Below are 15,898 nucleotides of genomic sequence, written 5' to 3' on the forward strand. Positions count from 1 at the left end.
AAATGGCGGCTGAATTTTCCACTTTAGTTAGTTCACTCCTCGACTCGAAACCAGAAATATACGTATCCTTTTTCCTTGATTGTGTGAATTCAAAGCAATATCTTAATACTGAGGTATAAATTCAACCTGCATTTTTTGTATAAAATACTTTTCATTGTGGTGTTTTCACGTTCATAAGTTACCACGTGTATTTCTAAAAAAAATCAGCTGATTATTTTGTTGTCTCTAGAAAATCCCCGATGGATGGATAGGCAAAGTCAATACCTTCCTCAGTTCAAAGACTGACAGGTTATTTTGACGATTCCCTTAGTTTCTTCAAATTTCCTTTTAAATAATGACCTTGAATCTGTAAGTTTTTATACGTGTGGTAAGCTTACAATATTACTGTTTTGATTCACAACAGTTGGTTAGGTTTATGCCTCCTTGGAATCACTATTGAACAATGTGACACAGATACTTTTACGAAGAATTGTGTTTCATGGTTACGGACTCTTCTACAGTTGATACAGGTAATGGTAACAAGATTATTTGGAGTAAGAGCTGAATACGTACTCCACCAATGGGAAAAGAACTTTAGAAACTAGTGCTAATTGGTTCTTTGGGTAGTCCTGACCACAGCCTCCATGGTCCTATTTGTTGTTGCTAAGTCTACAATTAGCATTTTGCCAACACTCACTTTGAACATTTTAATATTCTTATATTATGATGATTTTAAGATAACAGTTAAAGGTGACAATACCAGTAAACATACACATGTTGCAATTATTAAGAATGAGAGATGCAATAATGTATGTGTTATATATCATAAAGACACTATCTGCAAAACAACTTTCACATGCCATAATTTCAAGCTTAAGCCTTTCTAGCACACCTGGGCTCTTCTTTTTTCGTAGAGTGTGGGTTCAAGGTTGCCTGCATATCCAGAGCATGTTTTTTTATTTGCAGAGTTCATTCAGATCAGATGTTATCAATTATTGCAGTAAACTCATTGATGACATTTTGCAATATGCAGTAGAGGTAAAAAATATTTTGAAATGAAAGAATCCTTGTCTCTTTGTTGCACAATAACAATCCATGTTCATGTGTGAAGTAATCCTTATTCAGGATTATTTTTTTACAGTTTTCAGAGCTCTCAAGAGAAGTGTCCAAATCAATCATCCCTGCAATCATTTCTCCCATATTGTCCAACAAATCTCCAGTAAGTAAAGATATGAACAAAGAAATGCAATTATGCCATTTGTTGTTGTGCAAACTGACGTTAATGACAGTCTTAAAAGACTGTTTTTCCGTCTAAAATACCACCAACTCTTTTTTTTACAGGATAAGCCTCCTTTATTGTCCATCCTGGTCTCTTGCTTGTCTTTCTTTCCTGGTCCAACAGGGCCTTTCAAGGTCAGTGAATTATGCTTCTAAAAGAATATTGGTTAACCCATTGACCCCGGAGGGGTCCTAGGATGTCCCCGGTTGAGGAATAAAATTGTCTGGCATTAGACAACAGAGTAAAATCTGTTAAGTCTCACTCCCAAAAATCAATGGGTTAATTAATGAAGCACAGTGGGCATGTTAGGGCCGATTTACACTGTATGACTTTGTCACATGCGACAACGGCTTACATCAGGCCCACGACATGATTTCAATTGTTGTGTATGTCAGAAAAAATGTCGTAGCATTTTAAAACATGTTTTAAAACACTGCGACAATCATAAGTCATGTCGTAGGCCTGTCATGAGCTTGTCGCATGCAACAAAATCGTATTGTGTAAATCGGCCCTTAGACTGAGGTTGTCATACAAAGAGCAGTTAGATCCCAGTCAATTGTTTCAAGTTGAAGCATGGGTTCAAGTTGTGAAGATGATGGGCAAGAAGGCCTTTAAAACGGGTTGAATGTCAAACCCAACACTGACAAGGAGTCTTTCTTCAGGTCCCAATACTGCAGCCTACCATAACCATCTCTCAAGATCCAGACAAGATCACATGTTGATTTTCATCCAAGAGTCCACAGACCTGATATTCAAACAAAGCAAAGGTCCAAAGGGATCTTGAACCTATTAATTTTATACCAATCAAGTTACAGCTATTGATTGGGACAGTTTTATGGGTTTCTTTCGTGACAGTGAAAGATCTAAGTAGAGACATGCAGGATCTTGTTCCTACATGATCCTGTCTTGAAAGGTCAATAATAATAACTATTATTAATATGTGTTCTGATAATAATATTAATTTCTTCTGTAAGCATGTGTTGGATATGAGATGGTAAATACTCAATGAGGTGCATAGCACATATCCAATAAATGGAAATGGAATAATACAAATATAATTATTTCATTAAGTTTTCTTACAATATCGATTCTGAGCGCTTAGACACTTGGAATCAGTTTCCAGCTTGGCAACACTTGTTTCAATCAGTTTCCGTATTAGGTCATATGGTATATGAGCTTGATACCTGAAATTCCGTGAACGAATCAAAAAAAGCTAGAAATGCAATATCCGAGGTTGACAATATAATAAATGATAATACATGTAATTACGTACTTGGATTCCCTTACAATGTGAGATCCTGTCTTAGATCCTGTTTTTATGGAGAAATTAACTTACATTTTGTTAATAAAATGAGATAAAATATCGTAAAAGTTGACTCTTGTTAAAAAAGATGAATAACTTGGATGTTTCGGTTACTCCTGTAACATCCTTCAGCAAAATGTAAATTTTGTCGGCATCCCTGGTGTTATATATGTAATTACTTGGACAAAAGAATTAAAAAATACAGAAAGGGTGACAATGATTGTTCTGTGGGAATACTAAATGCGGGTAGAAACAAAGCGTGAATTTTTTTTTCTCTAACACGTTCCTAAAAATTCTTAAGATTCTTATAAATGGCTGGGAATGATGTGTGGTCATTAATTGGGTTCACATCTCAGATTGAGTGCCACACCTCGAGGAAAAGTCTTTGTCTTCATGAAGGCAAATGGTCAATAATGTCAACATTCTTTAGGTCAATTTCATGTTGGTGAAGCAAATGATGCAAACTCAATTAATGAGCATATATCATTCCCAGTCATTTATAAGAAACTTCAGATTTGTTAAGATCATGTTAGGAAAAAAAATGTTCACACTTCATTTCTACCCACATTTAGTATTCCCACAGTACCTTCATTGTCACCCTCTCTGTATTTTAAAGTTCTTTTATATATGTAACACCATGGATGCTGCCACAATTTACATTTTGCTGAAGAAGGTTACAGTAGTAACCAAAACGTCCATTAAAAAGTTAATTGTCTTTATTAGCCAGAGTCAACTTTTACGATAATTATTTAATTTTATCTCATTTTATGATCAGAAATGGCTGGCTACAGACCAGATATTTTTTACTTACATTTCCTTTTGTTTTAGAATCAAATTCAAGCTTTCCTGTTTCTTCAGCTTAATTCACCTTGTGAAGAAACAAGGAAGGTTAGTTTAGTGCCTTTATTTCTTCCTGTTCCTTTGCAAATGCTGTCTTATTTCCAGCTATCATTTCTCTTTGCTGGAAAAACAATTGCCATAGATACATTATGCTCACAGGCTAAATTATCATAACCTAGAAAGTGAATGAATAAAGAGATTTTTGTTTTATAGAGTGCTTGCAGGTGTTTTGCACTGTTGCCAAGATGCAATCGCAGCGTAACTGGAGGAAATAATCCAGTGTGTCCCTGGGAAGTACAGTGGAACAAAGTTATCAATACCATTCACAAGCTGCTGGATACTGCCTATGAAAATGCTGAACCAGGTTACTTTAAAATGCTAAGCTTTCTTTTTAAAAATGGATAGGAAATTCTGAAAGAGACACTTCATGTTGGATACAGTACAAAGGGAAGTGAATAATTTATTTACCCTGAACAGGATTTCAACTCATGATCTCTGTATTGTGGTGCCATGTTCAACCAATCATTGGGCTATTAAGCAAAGTCGTTTTCTGAGTTTGTATATAAGCTACAGAAGATGTGGATGTAAAGTGACCACTTTAGGGAAGAAACATTATTTTTAGCTTAGGGTAAATGCAGTAGTTTATCCTTAATAGAGGAGCAGCTTTTTGGGGGACACTTTGTGGTGATAGTTGTCTGTATTCAGAGACACAAGTGATGTTGAAGTTGGGGAATTTTCAACAAGATGACACTTTGTGACGCTCATTGAAATCCATGTGCACCTAATTACTATATTGCATTTCTGGACACATCTGCAAATAATTAATAGCTGAAATGTTTAATAACCTTTTCAATAAGATATTTTTTTACTTTTGACTTCAGATGCCTCAAGGCCCTCTGGGAAGTCATCATCCCAGCCTGAAACATTGTCACTGGGTGAAATTCCCTGTACTGAACCTGGACGAACTTACACTCTGGTTTCAAGAATTAATTCATTGTTAAATTGTCTGTCTGCAATGATCAGGTATTCAATGTTGAGTGCATGCTTGTAAAGCTGGTAACACTTGTTTCAACAACATAATGTACATATAACTGAATGTTGTTAAATGCTGGACAGTGTGTTATTACATGTAAGACTTTACTATTATGGAATAGTGGCCAATAAGCCATTTCCAAGTTCATGTCTGCCTCCCTTTCAAGTCAAGTCTAAGTGTCAAGTTTTTCTTATGAAAATTAGTTTTCATTCATATGTAAAGTAGAACTAATTACCATTGCAAAAACTTCACTCTTTGACTCGCTTTGAAGAGGCAGGCATGAACTAACTTGGAAATGGCCAATTAGCTTTGTATTAATATGTAAATCCAACTTTTCTCCTGAACTAAAGTTTTATTTTAAACATTTCAGGGAAGATTTCAATAGAGAGGTTTCAGTCCCTGTTGATACCAGCATCAGTCTCTTTACAAGAATATTGTCTGTCACAGGGCACTCATTGGTAAGTTGGAATTAGGCTGTGCAGATAGGAATTTAATTTCCTTGCACAATAGTTGAGTTGTATCAATGTAGACATGTAAAAACTAGCGATTAAGGTTAAATTTCCGATGTGTCGCCGACCTCATGGATACAGGTAGCTATGGTGTGGCTACACACGTGGCCACAATAGTATGTCATCTTATGTATGTCAGCATCATGATCAAGACCACACAGGTGCTGTCCCTGAGGACCTCCTCAGCTGCTTTAGAGTGTTGGAGAAATACATGAACAAATTAGACTGTCTTGTTAATGAAATGCTGTATATCAAACAATTAAGACCACAGCTGAACATGCAAACAGATTCAATCCATGCTATAAAAGTCTTGTCTAGCTCTTCTTCACTTATGCAAATTTGGAGTATTTTATATCTTTTATATCCATCTCCTTAATAATGCCGTCATGAGGTCGCCGAAACATCGGAAATTTAACATATTGCTAGTTTTTACATGATGTCTATGTTTCTCAAACATTGGTATGTATCAATGCAGAAACCCATAAGGGTTGAAACGTGTATTTGGAACAACAAGAGCGAGGGGTTTCGAAATATGGTACTTTGCACTGAAACATTCAACCAATCAGTTCGCACTGAATATTCGGAAGCTGTGAGCGCGCGTAACACTTTTCAACCCTTATGGGTTTCTGATCAATGTTAATGCAATAATAATTGATCATTATATCTTAGACAATAGGTTTGTCGTGGGGAGAACACTTCTTTACCTTCAGCTGTTGAAGACACTCAGATAACTAATTTTTGTTCTCAGACTTCGTAATGCTGATGCTGAACATTTTATTTGCAGAAAAATGCAATCATTGTCGAATCAGTGTTGTTACATGCAAGTTTACCCTTGATTCATAAAAATGCTGTAGATTTTCTAACAAGCCTCATAGACAGGTAATGAAAATATAATGGCAATGTACACTAACTCAAACATTAATTGAGTTAGTGTACACTCATCACACGTCAACAGAATATTGATGATAATAATTAGATAATTAGATTCTTAAACAATAGATATCAAATGTTCAAAACCTGTGCAGGACATGAAGAATTGGTTGACTGGTGCAAGTGGGCAATACCCATGTAGGGTAATCAACAGGTTTTGCACTTTGCCTGTTCAGTAGTATCTACAGTAGTATGTAAGACGAGAAAGCTTGAAGTACATAACAACCCTTAATCCATTTACACCTAAAGCACTCCCAATTGTTGAGTAAAAATTGTCTGGCATTTATCAGACAAAGTAAAATCTATAAGACATTAGTCTGACTCTCAGGTGGGGAAAGGTTTAAGTGCCTACCACCTCAACAAACTTTTCCAATTTATTTATTCTCCGAAATAGTTCGTGTAGCTCCTGGTGATCGCAATTTAGTTCGCAGTGTTCAAAGGTCAAAATCAACAATCAAAATTTAATGTTCTGTGGTCCAAGTACTGTACCAGGATAATGAGCTGTACATTGCTAATAAGCCATGATAAACCAGGTTAATTCAAGGTTTATTCCATAGATTTAGCGGGACTTTATATTGTCAGACTAAAATACAAACAACAACAAAAACGAAGCCTTAGGGGTGAAGGATAAAACACATGTAGGTAACATAAATAAGGACTAAACAAAATCACTGATAACTGAAGTTATGATGTCTAAAAGATCTATAATAAACAGAAAGGGAAAGGGAAAACAAAATACAAACATCTTACCAACTATCCTCCTATGCACTTGAATTGACAGAACAAGTTCAAAGGGTGTATCGCAACGCAAATCAATATACTTTGTAGTTAATTGCAAGACTCTAGATTGCAAATCACACACAAAGACAGGGCGTATCTGGAAATCGACTGAAATTGAGCAACTAAATAAGAAATCGAAATGAACTGAACTAAATTAATATTCAACTAACAGTAACAGTCCACTTATATTTTTCTCTTTGTAACCTTTTTACTGAAAATTCAGAGAATAATTCTCTTAACTATTGTTGAGTCAAAAAGGTTTTTTGAGGTAATAGGCACTATAATAATAATAATAATAATAATAATAATAATGAGTTTATTTATATAGAGTTATCACACTAACTGCTCATAACGCTTTATAAATTGTTATACAAAAATCTATTTACAGAAATCTGTTTACAATGAAAACCTTAGAAATGACTAATTATGTATCATTAACAAATTAAAAATTCTCACCTTACAGATAAAATAAGGTAAAGCAATTTTTAAAGGTACACTTTTTAATTAACCCGTTAATTAACCCTTTGACGTCCAAACCGGCCGAAACTGGCCAGACTTAGTATTTTACCCTGTCTAACGCCAGATGATTTTACTCGTCAATGGGGAACCCCTGGGAGTCAATGGGTTAAGGTATGGATGTTGGCAGCCTTTCTTTAAGGAAACTGGCAGTTCATTCCAAAGCCTTGGTCCAGCAATGGAAAATGCCTTATTAGTGATCACTGCACTACTGTAACAACATGTAGACACTGTACTGACATGGTTCCTTTTATTAATGATAGGTGTGGAACCCTTTTCATGCCATATTGTGATCTACTGATGAACTATCTTTTGCAAGAACTGTCTTGGACAAAATGCCAAGATCCCAATTATGGTTATGACAAACCTTACAGGTCAGTGTGGGAATATTATTTTAGTACCCCTCTAGCTCATCAGAACTTTTTATTGACAACTGTTGGGTTGGCTCAGGTGGTTGACTACCACTGACTACCGCAAAGGAGGTTGTAGGTTTGAACCGCGGGACCTGACCAGTTCACAGGGTCTTAAAATAACATAGGAAAAAGTGCAACCTGTCTATTTAAGACATCTGCAATTATGGTAAGACTCCTTCGGTGAGAACTATATTAACCGGAGGCTTCTCATTAAAAAATTCAGTGGGATGTTAAATTAATTAAAGAACCCACCCACCATCTGCAAAGATTATCGCAAGACGTTTCCGATGTTCTGTCCTAAGGTGACAAAACCTCATAGGGGATCCCGAGTCCTACTGTATTTTACCTTGCACCTCTGTGCAAACCAGTTCAAATGAACCACATGACTTTATCAGTGTTGTTATTACATGTATCACCATGAGGTTTTTGATGTTTCAGACAACTCAGATGTTCTGTGTATCAGTGGCTAGAGCACTGGGTTCAGTTAACAAACAGCCTTCCTGATGGGAATGGAGTTGTTTCTAAGTGGATACAACAAATTATGGATGACATAGTGCCATTAACTTCTCAAACTAAGGTACAGTGTACTGCGATTCAGTCACATTGCATGGCAGATACCAATCCATTTAACGTTACCGGTAATGAAATTTTTGTGTTGTGTTTTAATTAATGTTATTACTTCAAATGTTTCAGTTGCTGCCATCGACTCATTCTGGAAATACACACATGTCTAAAAAGGTACATTTACAATGAATTACATTACAATGAATGGTAGTTGCTGAGCAGGTGCTGGTTGTGAAGCCTGCTATGAGGATATTTATCTGAGTTGGCCAATTTTCCTCCCTCATCAAAAATCAACATGTAGCTTAAGTATTCCATCTAAAAGGGCTGTATGGAAGAATACACACCAAGGCATGTTTGTTAAAATAATGTAGGGCTCTTCTCCTTCAACTTTATAACATTAACTATAAAATCCACCAGTGACGTTCATTGAAGGCTTACCATTGTTGGACTGCTTGCCACACAAAAAAAAGGTTATTAATAATATTATTTTCATCATATGTGATGAATAGTTCCCATACTTGACTTCCCCTGTTTTTACCCTAAGGCAAAGAAAAGAAAACTTCAAGAAGATGTTCAGCAGTCGTTGGCAGGTATTTATAATGGCTTGGTGTAGTTTCAAAATGACCTTGTTCAAATTGAAACATTTTCTAGTTTTAAACTTATTGTCTGTTTTTACAGGCCAACAGAAGTTTCATGCTAGTGCTAATGATATGTTAACTTACAGAGCACTTAGAGGTAAAATACATTTTTTAATTTTTCCCTTTTTGCCAGGTTTTTGCCTGATAAAATCCATTCAATGTTTCTTCCACATTTGGGTTTTTTCATTTACTTCATCAACAGCTTTATCTACAATGTTGATTGCTTGTGGAAGCAGCATCTCTCCTGAAGCATTCAGGGTCAGTTGCTTTTTTTAAACATGAAATTTGATTGTTTGGCTGGAAATAATTACCGGTACATAAAAATAATTAATGTAGATCTTCTTGCCAGACAATTCACACTTATTGACCATTTCCATATTCAAATGCTCTTGGGAATATGCAGTTTCCCAAGAGCATTGTAATGTAATGTAATGAATAGATTTATATAGCCGACATGTCCACTAACTGCACTATGGCGCTTTACACTTCTACTTTAAACAGATAATTAAACAGAGATTACATGAATTTAAGAAATAATTACAAAAAAGCTCTTCAGGCTTTTAAATGCTTTTTAAATGCTAATTCATAACAATAACAAAGTGTGCTATGGGGAATGCAAAAATAGCGAATACACAAACTAGAGGACACCAAGATGGCAGATAAGTGTTCTCTTTGTCAACCAAAAACCCTCACCAATGCAATGAAGTGAACTTAGCCCTTGTAGCTGGCATAATCCCTTGAGGCAAAGCAGTCTAATACACAAACCTATTCTTCTTATGACTGCCACCAGATTCCACTGGCATGTTTAACACCTGCTAGCATTTCTTTGATTTTAAGTTTTACACATAATTATCCAAGAGGTTGTTGTCTGCAGTGAGGTGCAAAGACCCTTCTCGATCTTCATCATTTTATATACAGTGTATCATGCTCAGTCTTGTTATAAAAACCAACAGAACCAAAGCGTTCAAGGCTTTTTGTTTCAAGAACATATCTCTGTGGCCAATACTGAAAGGGTCAGCTTTTGAAATGTCCTATGGCAGCCTTATAATGATATTAGTTCTTGACATGTAGTTCGTTATACTTTGTTTTCATGTCCCTTTCAGGAAATTCAAGCTCATGTGATAAAGCTCATCATTCAGTGTCAGCAGTCAATTGACAACTCTTATCCCATACCTTATGGCCATGCTGATTGCAGGCAGGCATTGTACCACGTTCTGTTGTGTTGTCTGCTCACCAACACACCTGACGTTTCATCGCCTGTTAATCATGCTGTGAGATTATTCAGTCACGGATGTCAGGATGGAGATGTCAAGGTAGGGAGTTGCAGGGATCATTAGGGTGCAGAAACAGGGAAAAGGACAAGTTGGTGACTGAGGGAAAGTGGAGGTGTTTGGTTGAAAGAATGAAGTACATGTACTGTTACGGGGTGGGGATGTGCCGCTGGGACCCTGGAACCCTGGAACCCTGAGCCTATACCAGAGCTAGTTTCAGCTGGATTTTGCTACCCTATACTAGAGTAAACTCCCCAAATCACTCCTATGGTAGAGTAGCTGTTTTCCAGAAACTGAGGTCACTATCACAGTCTAAAGCAAAGCCAAAACAAAACCTTATACCACAATCACTTCTTTCTTAAAAAAGGATTTATTTATACTTGTCCAGCAATGCCAAGCACGTACGTACACATTATCAAGACAATAAATTATTGTTTAATTTTAACCAGTATTAATACCACCAATTTCCATCTGAATCCCGATTTTTGACAGTTAACAACATCCAGTAGCGTTTTATGATAGTCATCTGTCAATGCTGTTGAGGCTGAGTCGTGGAAATTTAAACTTGCTGATTTCATTTCTTTATATTTTTGAGTAGCAATTCCTGGTTTTCTTAGTCTTGATAAAATGATCATTTTTTCATGAAAAATGATACCCTATTCTAGACCCAAACGCTCTGAATTACATACGCTATGCTAGAGTAAACTGCTTGAAAACAATACCCTTCACAGCAGCACATACCTATATAGCCCATATATGGATGTACCCCCCCTCCCCCCCCCCCCGAATTAACCATGGCATCTGCCATTTTGTTAAAATGCTCAGACGCGGGGAACCTGGGACGAGTGCTTTAATTGGCCAGACGCAACAAACGTCCCCCCCGGGGGTACTGTACAATCTACTGCAAACGCACAGAGAAAAGATTGTTGGGAATAGTTTATGCATGATAGAGAATGGTATCCACATATTCCTTTTAAAATGTCTTAGATTTCTTTTCTGTTTTAGGTGTCCAGTTTTTGTCAGGAAGCTTTGGCGGTTACTAATTCCATCATCCACCCAAGGTCTTTCCCACAGTTGTGCACTCCTTCTGGTCCTTTATTACTGGGTGCTTCTGAAGAACACTTTACCAATGGACCTATTTCCAGGACCTATCAACAAAGTGAACCTGAATCACAACCCTTGAGTTCCCTAGGACAATTGACCAATCAGACTATTTTGCAAAGTATTTCAAGTAGTGGAGTATTCAGAAATGAGAACATTGATGGTTCTTCACTCTTAGGTGTAAACGCCTTAGCATCCAGAGAAAACCAGCAGATTCTTGAGGATAGTAATTTCGTGGATACCACGAATGAAGATATTGAAAAAAGTCAACCAAACACATTGGATGGACCCTTGAAATCATCCTGTGACAAAGAAAAAGGAAGCAATGAAACAGATTGCAACACAGGAACAAATATAGTCATTCCGAAATCAGTAAGCCAACTCACTCCTTTGAGTTTGAACACATCAACGGCACGTGTACTCAATACACAAGGATTTCTCACAGACACCAATAAAGGTCATACCAATGGTGGAAATGTAAACCGGAGAACATTAGAAGATGATATTTGTCCTAACAATCCAGAGAAGCTATGCGACTCAACAAACTTTCTAGGAACATCACAACCCAAGCGGAGGAGAGTTGAGGACAATAATAGCAAATCTAATGATCAAGTGTGCAATGACCACAGTGTCCCTGATCAAAGCAATCACCATCCATGTGAAGGCACAGAGGACAATTCCCAAACTATTGAGGTGAGTAGATAGTAGTCTGTGTTGACTCCACCTAATGTTTAAAAAACAAGCAGCAGTGTTTTATCGGGGTTTAAAAACATGAGGCATAGCCAAATGTTTTTTGACCCGATAAAACACATGCTGCAAGTTTTTTGAATGGCTTAAAAAACATTCCACAAAGAGCATGTCTCTCTGGACTCAAAAAAATGGTTCAAATAATTTGTGAGTGGTGAATATTAGCATACAAGAAAAACAAGCTATGTATTATTAGTATTCTTTATATAAAGAATACTAACGAGGAGTGTTTTATCAGGATATAAAGCTCATGCACATGGCGTTTTATGAACGTTTTGTTAGGCTCATGAATTATTAATGAATTCTTGAAAATATCATATTAAACCAATTGACTACCTGGGAGTCTTAAAATTCATATCACAGATTTACAACAGTGATGGTTGGACAACAAAAGAATGGTGAGAAAAAAGATAATAATACTGCTAGGAACCATTGCAATACCCCCCTTTGGGATCTCCCAGTACACCCTAAAATAATAATTATTGACATACCAGTACCAGACAGCAAGAATACATCAATTTTACATTTTATGTGCAAATTTATGCTCAACCATTTCAGACCTTTATAAATATTAATTATCTTCGCTTCTGCTTTTCTTGCTTTCAGAATGGTGATTCCGACCAAACTTCAGAAATGCTGGCTTCATTTGTTGACTCCTACCCAGATTCTGACGATCAAGGGAAATCATGAATGGATAGTACTTTCAATGGCTTGCCAATACTTTGTGTTGTATGGTTGAAGGGAAAAAGAGAGGTTACTCAAGACATATTCTCAAACATGTTTTTCCATTTTATGAACTTCTCACCTTAACCTCCTATTTCCAATTTAATGTTTTACATTAACAGTAATGTTTCTGTAATGGTAATGAATCTGGCCATGCGTTGGTCAACAACATTGCAAAGTTAAACACTTGCTAGTATGCAAACAACGTTTAAGCAAACATATGATATGGATGTGGCCAACACATTCATAGGTTTGCATTTTGTTACCATTAGCCATTAAATGAGATAAAATTGTTATTGTACAAAAGAAGCTTTTCATGTGGTATCCTAAATTTAAAATTCCCAACAGGAATTAACCTCATACTTTTGCAGAACACTTTCATCGCTTGTGTTAACACAAATAACCACTAATTATTACGTGAGAGGAAACTGCATACTTTGCAGAAAAGAACCTTAAAATGGTTGAAGTAACGATTATTTTCATTAAAAAAGTAAAAAATGGAAAGGAACATGTGAAAGCTACTGTAGTTTCTGATAGTGCATGATAGTTTGTGGTTAAATGGCAGACTGGTCTAATCATTAAAATTATTGTCATTGACTAACATGGACTTCCACAGTGTATTTATTTTCATGGGTACTTTGGCCTGAAAGATATGAGAATACGTCATTCTCTATTCCTGGCTTGAAAACTGAAGGGAGCATTTTGGGCCAGTTCCACTGTTGTCTCCATTTCTTAACAAATATGCATCAACTGTTCCTTTCTTTCTATCAACTGTCTCCTCTTTCTTTCTGGCTGAATCAAATTCTTTTTGTAGCTTCAAAGCAAACAGAAAGTCTTGGTGTTCTTGCTCCTTCCTTCCAGTAAAGACTTGAGAAAAATGAAGATCACTGACATCATTTGATACACAAGTGAATCTATCCTTGTCTATAGTGTCACACATCAAAGAAGGTTCACCTTCTTCCAGATTGTATTGTTTATTTAATCCTGTAAATGACAGCGAAGTGAGAGAAAGGAAACAGTATGTGGTTCAACATGGTCACACCACAACAACTTCAGAAGGCAACACTACTAAGAACTACACCCATTCTGTGAAAGTGTACCTCCAAAACGTCTTGGTCTTTGGATAGGACTGGCCCTCAGAGGTCCACAATTCTCACCCCAAGATATATGGATTGACTTTAGTGGTTAATAATAATAATAATAACAATAATAACAACAGCAAAAGCTTTTCAAGTCATTAAATTGAGATCAAATTGATGTTGGCATTTTAGCCCAGTATTGAAACAGCAACAGAATAAAGGAGACTCTGATAGCACAGAATTTTGAATCTAGTGCATTGCAAAGCCAAGATCCCTCTTCCAAGATAAATAGTTCATATAAGAATCATTATCAGACATCAAATATATAGCAAGCACACAGTACCTTGGCTACCCAAGAAAGGTGACTGCCTTGTTGGGGAAAACCATCTGTCTAGTGTGCTGCAGCCATGACTTCCTTGGCTTTTCTTTTTGCCTTTAACTGAGTTTGTACTTGTACTTGATATGGATTTTCGTGACAAACTTGGCTGTGAAAGCCTCTCTTTTTCATGTGAAGTCTACAAAAATTTAAAAAGTTGAGGGTTTCAAAATCACTGCAACTATAAGCGTGAACATGACATATTGAATCATCTACCTTGGGACTCTCCTCAGAAACTATCTTTCTTGCAAGTTTTTCATCTTGCTGTGCTTGGTGCTCTAAAGATTGGACCAACCTCTGCTCCTCTTCTTGCAATTGACGGATAGCTTCCTCACTTGCTCTCATTTCTTGTTCTCTTGCATGTTGCACCTTAAATGTAAACAGTAATGCAGAATAATAACAACATTATTTGAGAGCAAAAACATTCTTTAAGTCGTCCCAGGGGTACTCCTGGTGAGTGTTGAGTGACCATGTCCTTAGTTTTATGCGTAATTTTTTGTCGCATACGGTTCAGCTTTCATTTCAAGATGTTCACATTTTTTAATGTGCTTATTATTGCTTCTCTTCATTTACTACTTACAGTGTACCTTCTTTCATGGGAAACCCCCCAAAACAGTAAGAACTGTTTTTGCAAGTTTTCTATGTAGTTTATTCGATGGTCGGCACTTAAGTGCTATCTTTTGGACTCTGTAATTCATGGTGTATCATGTATTTTTTTGTTTACATTGTTATTATTTGCCACTCATCACATGTGTGGTAAAGAGTCTTACCAATCTGCAACGCGAGGTTAGAAACTCCTTTCGAATGTATGCCATAACTATTAGCACATGACTAAGTGATTTCTGCTCAAAATAAAATGAGTTGTATACCTTTCTCATTTCCTCTTCATACTCTTTGCGAATTTCTCCATCCTGGGATATTGTTCGCTTTGGTGGTAAAAAATCTGTAATAATAATAACATTAATTTTGCTTAAAAAGGTAATAATGATATACAAGGCTAAAAATAATTCTAAAAACCAAACATTTTCAAAACATTGGAAACATATGTTATGACCACTGGTTTATTGATTTGAATAAAAATAGAATCAGTTCTCTTAAAACATGATTTGGTCGAAGTGAATCCAATTTCCAACATTCCGAGCCAAACAGAGAATCAAAACAAAACGTTTCAGAAATTGATCCTTTCAACATGCGTTCCAGTTTGGCGGTTTTTGTACCATGTGATCACAATCCTGCAAAGGGCCCATTCAAGAGGGTGTCTTGAAAACAAAGACCCCTTAGACCCCTACAACTCGCAAACGAAGAAAGTAACCCAAAACCCTCAATTTGGCTAACCCTGGGCGTAACTAGGCCTAAAGTTGGTTTTTAGGCCTAGAGTCAGCCAAATTGAGGGTTTTGGATTACTTTTCTTCATTTTCGAGTCTTTGGGGGTCTTATGCACTTGTCATCGGCTTCCCCGAGGTGGGGGGACCCCGGGCTGATGTGGGGCAATACAGGGACTTTATGGGGACTTTGCAACAAATTTCTGCCCTTGTGGTGGGGGAAATGTGGGGACTTAGATTTTTTAATGCCCTACTCTCGGGGAGAAAGTGGAGACTTCACTTCTGTTCAACTGAGAGGGGAGGGGATTGGAAACGATCGATTGTTCGCTTGATAGATGGCATTTTAAAATCCATTGTTTTTTGTCTATTAAACAGAACATCCTTCAAAAATTTCTAAGTATTTGTACGCATAAGCAACTTTAAAATTCCCCTGTGTATATATTATTGTTCATAGAGGTCACTGTTACAGGTCAACAGGTCGTCTTTTGTTAGTGA

General features: G+C 36.6%; 2 protein-coding genes across 3 annotated transcripts in view; one reads left to right on the top strand and one right to left on the bottom strand.

The window, feature by feature from the left end:
- Positions 1 to 13,224, top strand: LOC137982591 (proline-, glutamic acid- and leucine-rich protein 1-like). Its single transcript, XM_068829707.1, has 20 exons — positions 1 to 113; positions 230 to 288; positions 404 to 509; positions 946 to 1,017; positions 1,121 to 1,198; positions 1,321 to 1,392; positions 3,390 to 3,449; positions 3,615 to 3,765; positions 4,283 to 4,424; positions 4,805 to 4,892; positions 5,728 to 5,822; positions 7,433 to 7,543; positions 8,021 to 8,159; positions 8,276 to 8,320; positions 8,691 to 8,736; positions 8,825 to 8,881; positions 8,987 to 9,042; positions 9,888 to 10,097; positions 11,061 to 11,849; positions 12,510 to 13,224. Exons 1-20 carry the CDS (start codon positions 3 to 5, stop codon positions 12,591 to 12,593), a joined length of 2,571 nt encoding a protein of 856 aa, XP_068685808.1. The 5' UTR covers positions 1 to 2; the 3' UTR covers positions 12,594 to 13,224.
- LOC137982595 (E3 ubiquitin-protein ligase rnf168-like) overlaps positions 13,160 to 15,898 on the bottom strand; it is a 9,326-nt gene continuing 6,587 nt past the window's right edge. For both annotated transcript variants that reach the window (XM_068829711.1, XM_068829712.1), the window contains exons 3-6: positions 14,951 to 15,024; positions 14,298 to 14,450; positions 14,049 to 14,220; positions 13,160 to 13,610 (exon numbers count right to left, since the gene is read on the bottom strand). In XM_068829711.1, coding sequence (XP_068685812.1) covers positions 13,297 to 13,610; positions 14,049 to 14,220; positions 14,298 to 14,450; positions 14,951 to 15,024 — 713 coding nt within the window. In that variant the 3' untranslated portion in view covers positions 13,160 to 13,296. The remainder of the gene's footprint in view (positions 13,611 to 14,048; positions 14,221 to 14,297; positions 14,451 to 14,950; positions 15,025 to 15,898) is intronic.

The sequence above is a fragment of the Montipora foliosa genome, chromosome 13, assembly GCF_036669935.1.
Source record: "Montipora foliosa isolate CH-2021 chromosome 13, ASM3666993v2, whole genome shotgun sequence".
Taxonomy (NCBI): Eukaryota; Metazoa; Cnidaria; class Anthozoa; order Scleractinia; family Acroporidae; genus Montipora; species Montipora foliosa.

Excerpts from the sequence above, each read along its gene's own strand:
- LOC137982591 (XM_068829707.1), top strand. The coding sequence starts at position 3 with ATGGCGGCTGAATTTTCCACTTTAGTTAGTTCACTCCTCGACTCGAAA. Across the intron at positions 114-229 it reads AGCAATATCTTAATACTGAG|AAAATCCCCGATGGATGGAT; the intron begins GTATAAATTCAA and ends TGTTGTCTCTAG. Across the intron at positions 7,544-8,020 it reads GGTTATGACAAACCTTACAG|ACAACTCAGATGTTCTGTGT; the intron begins GTCAGTGTGGGA and ends TTGATGTTTCAG.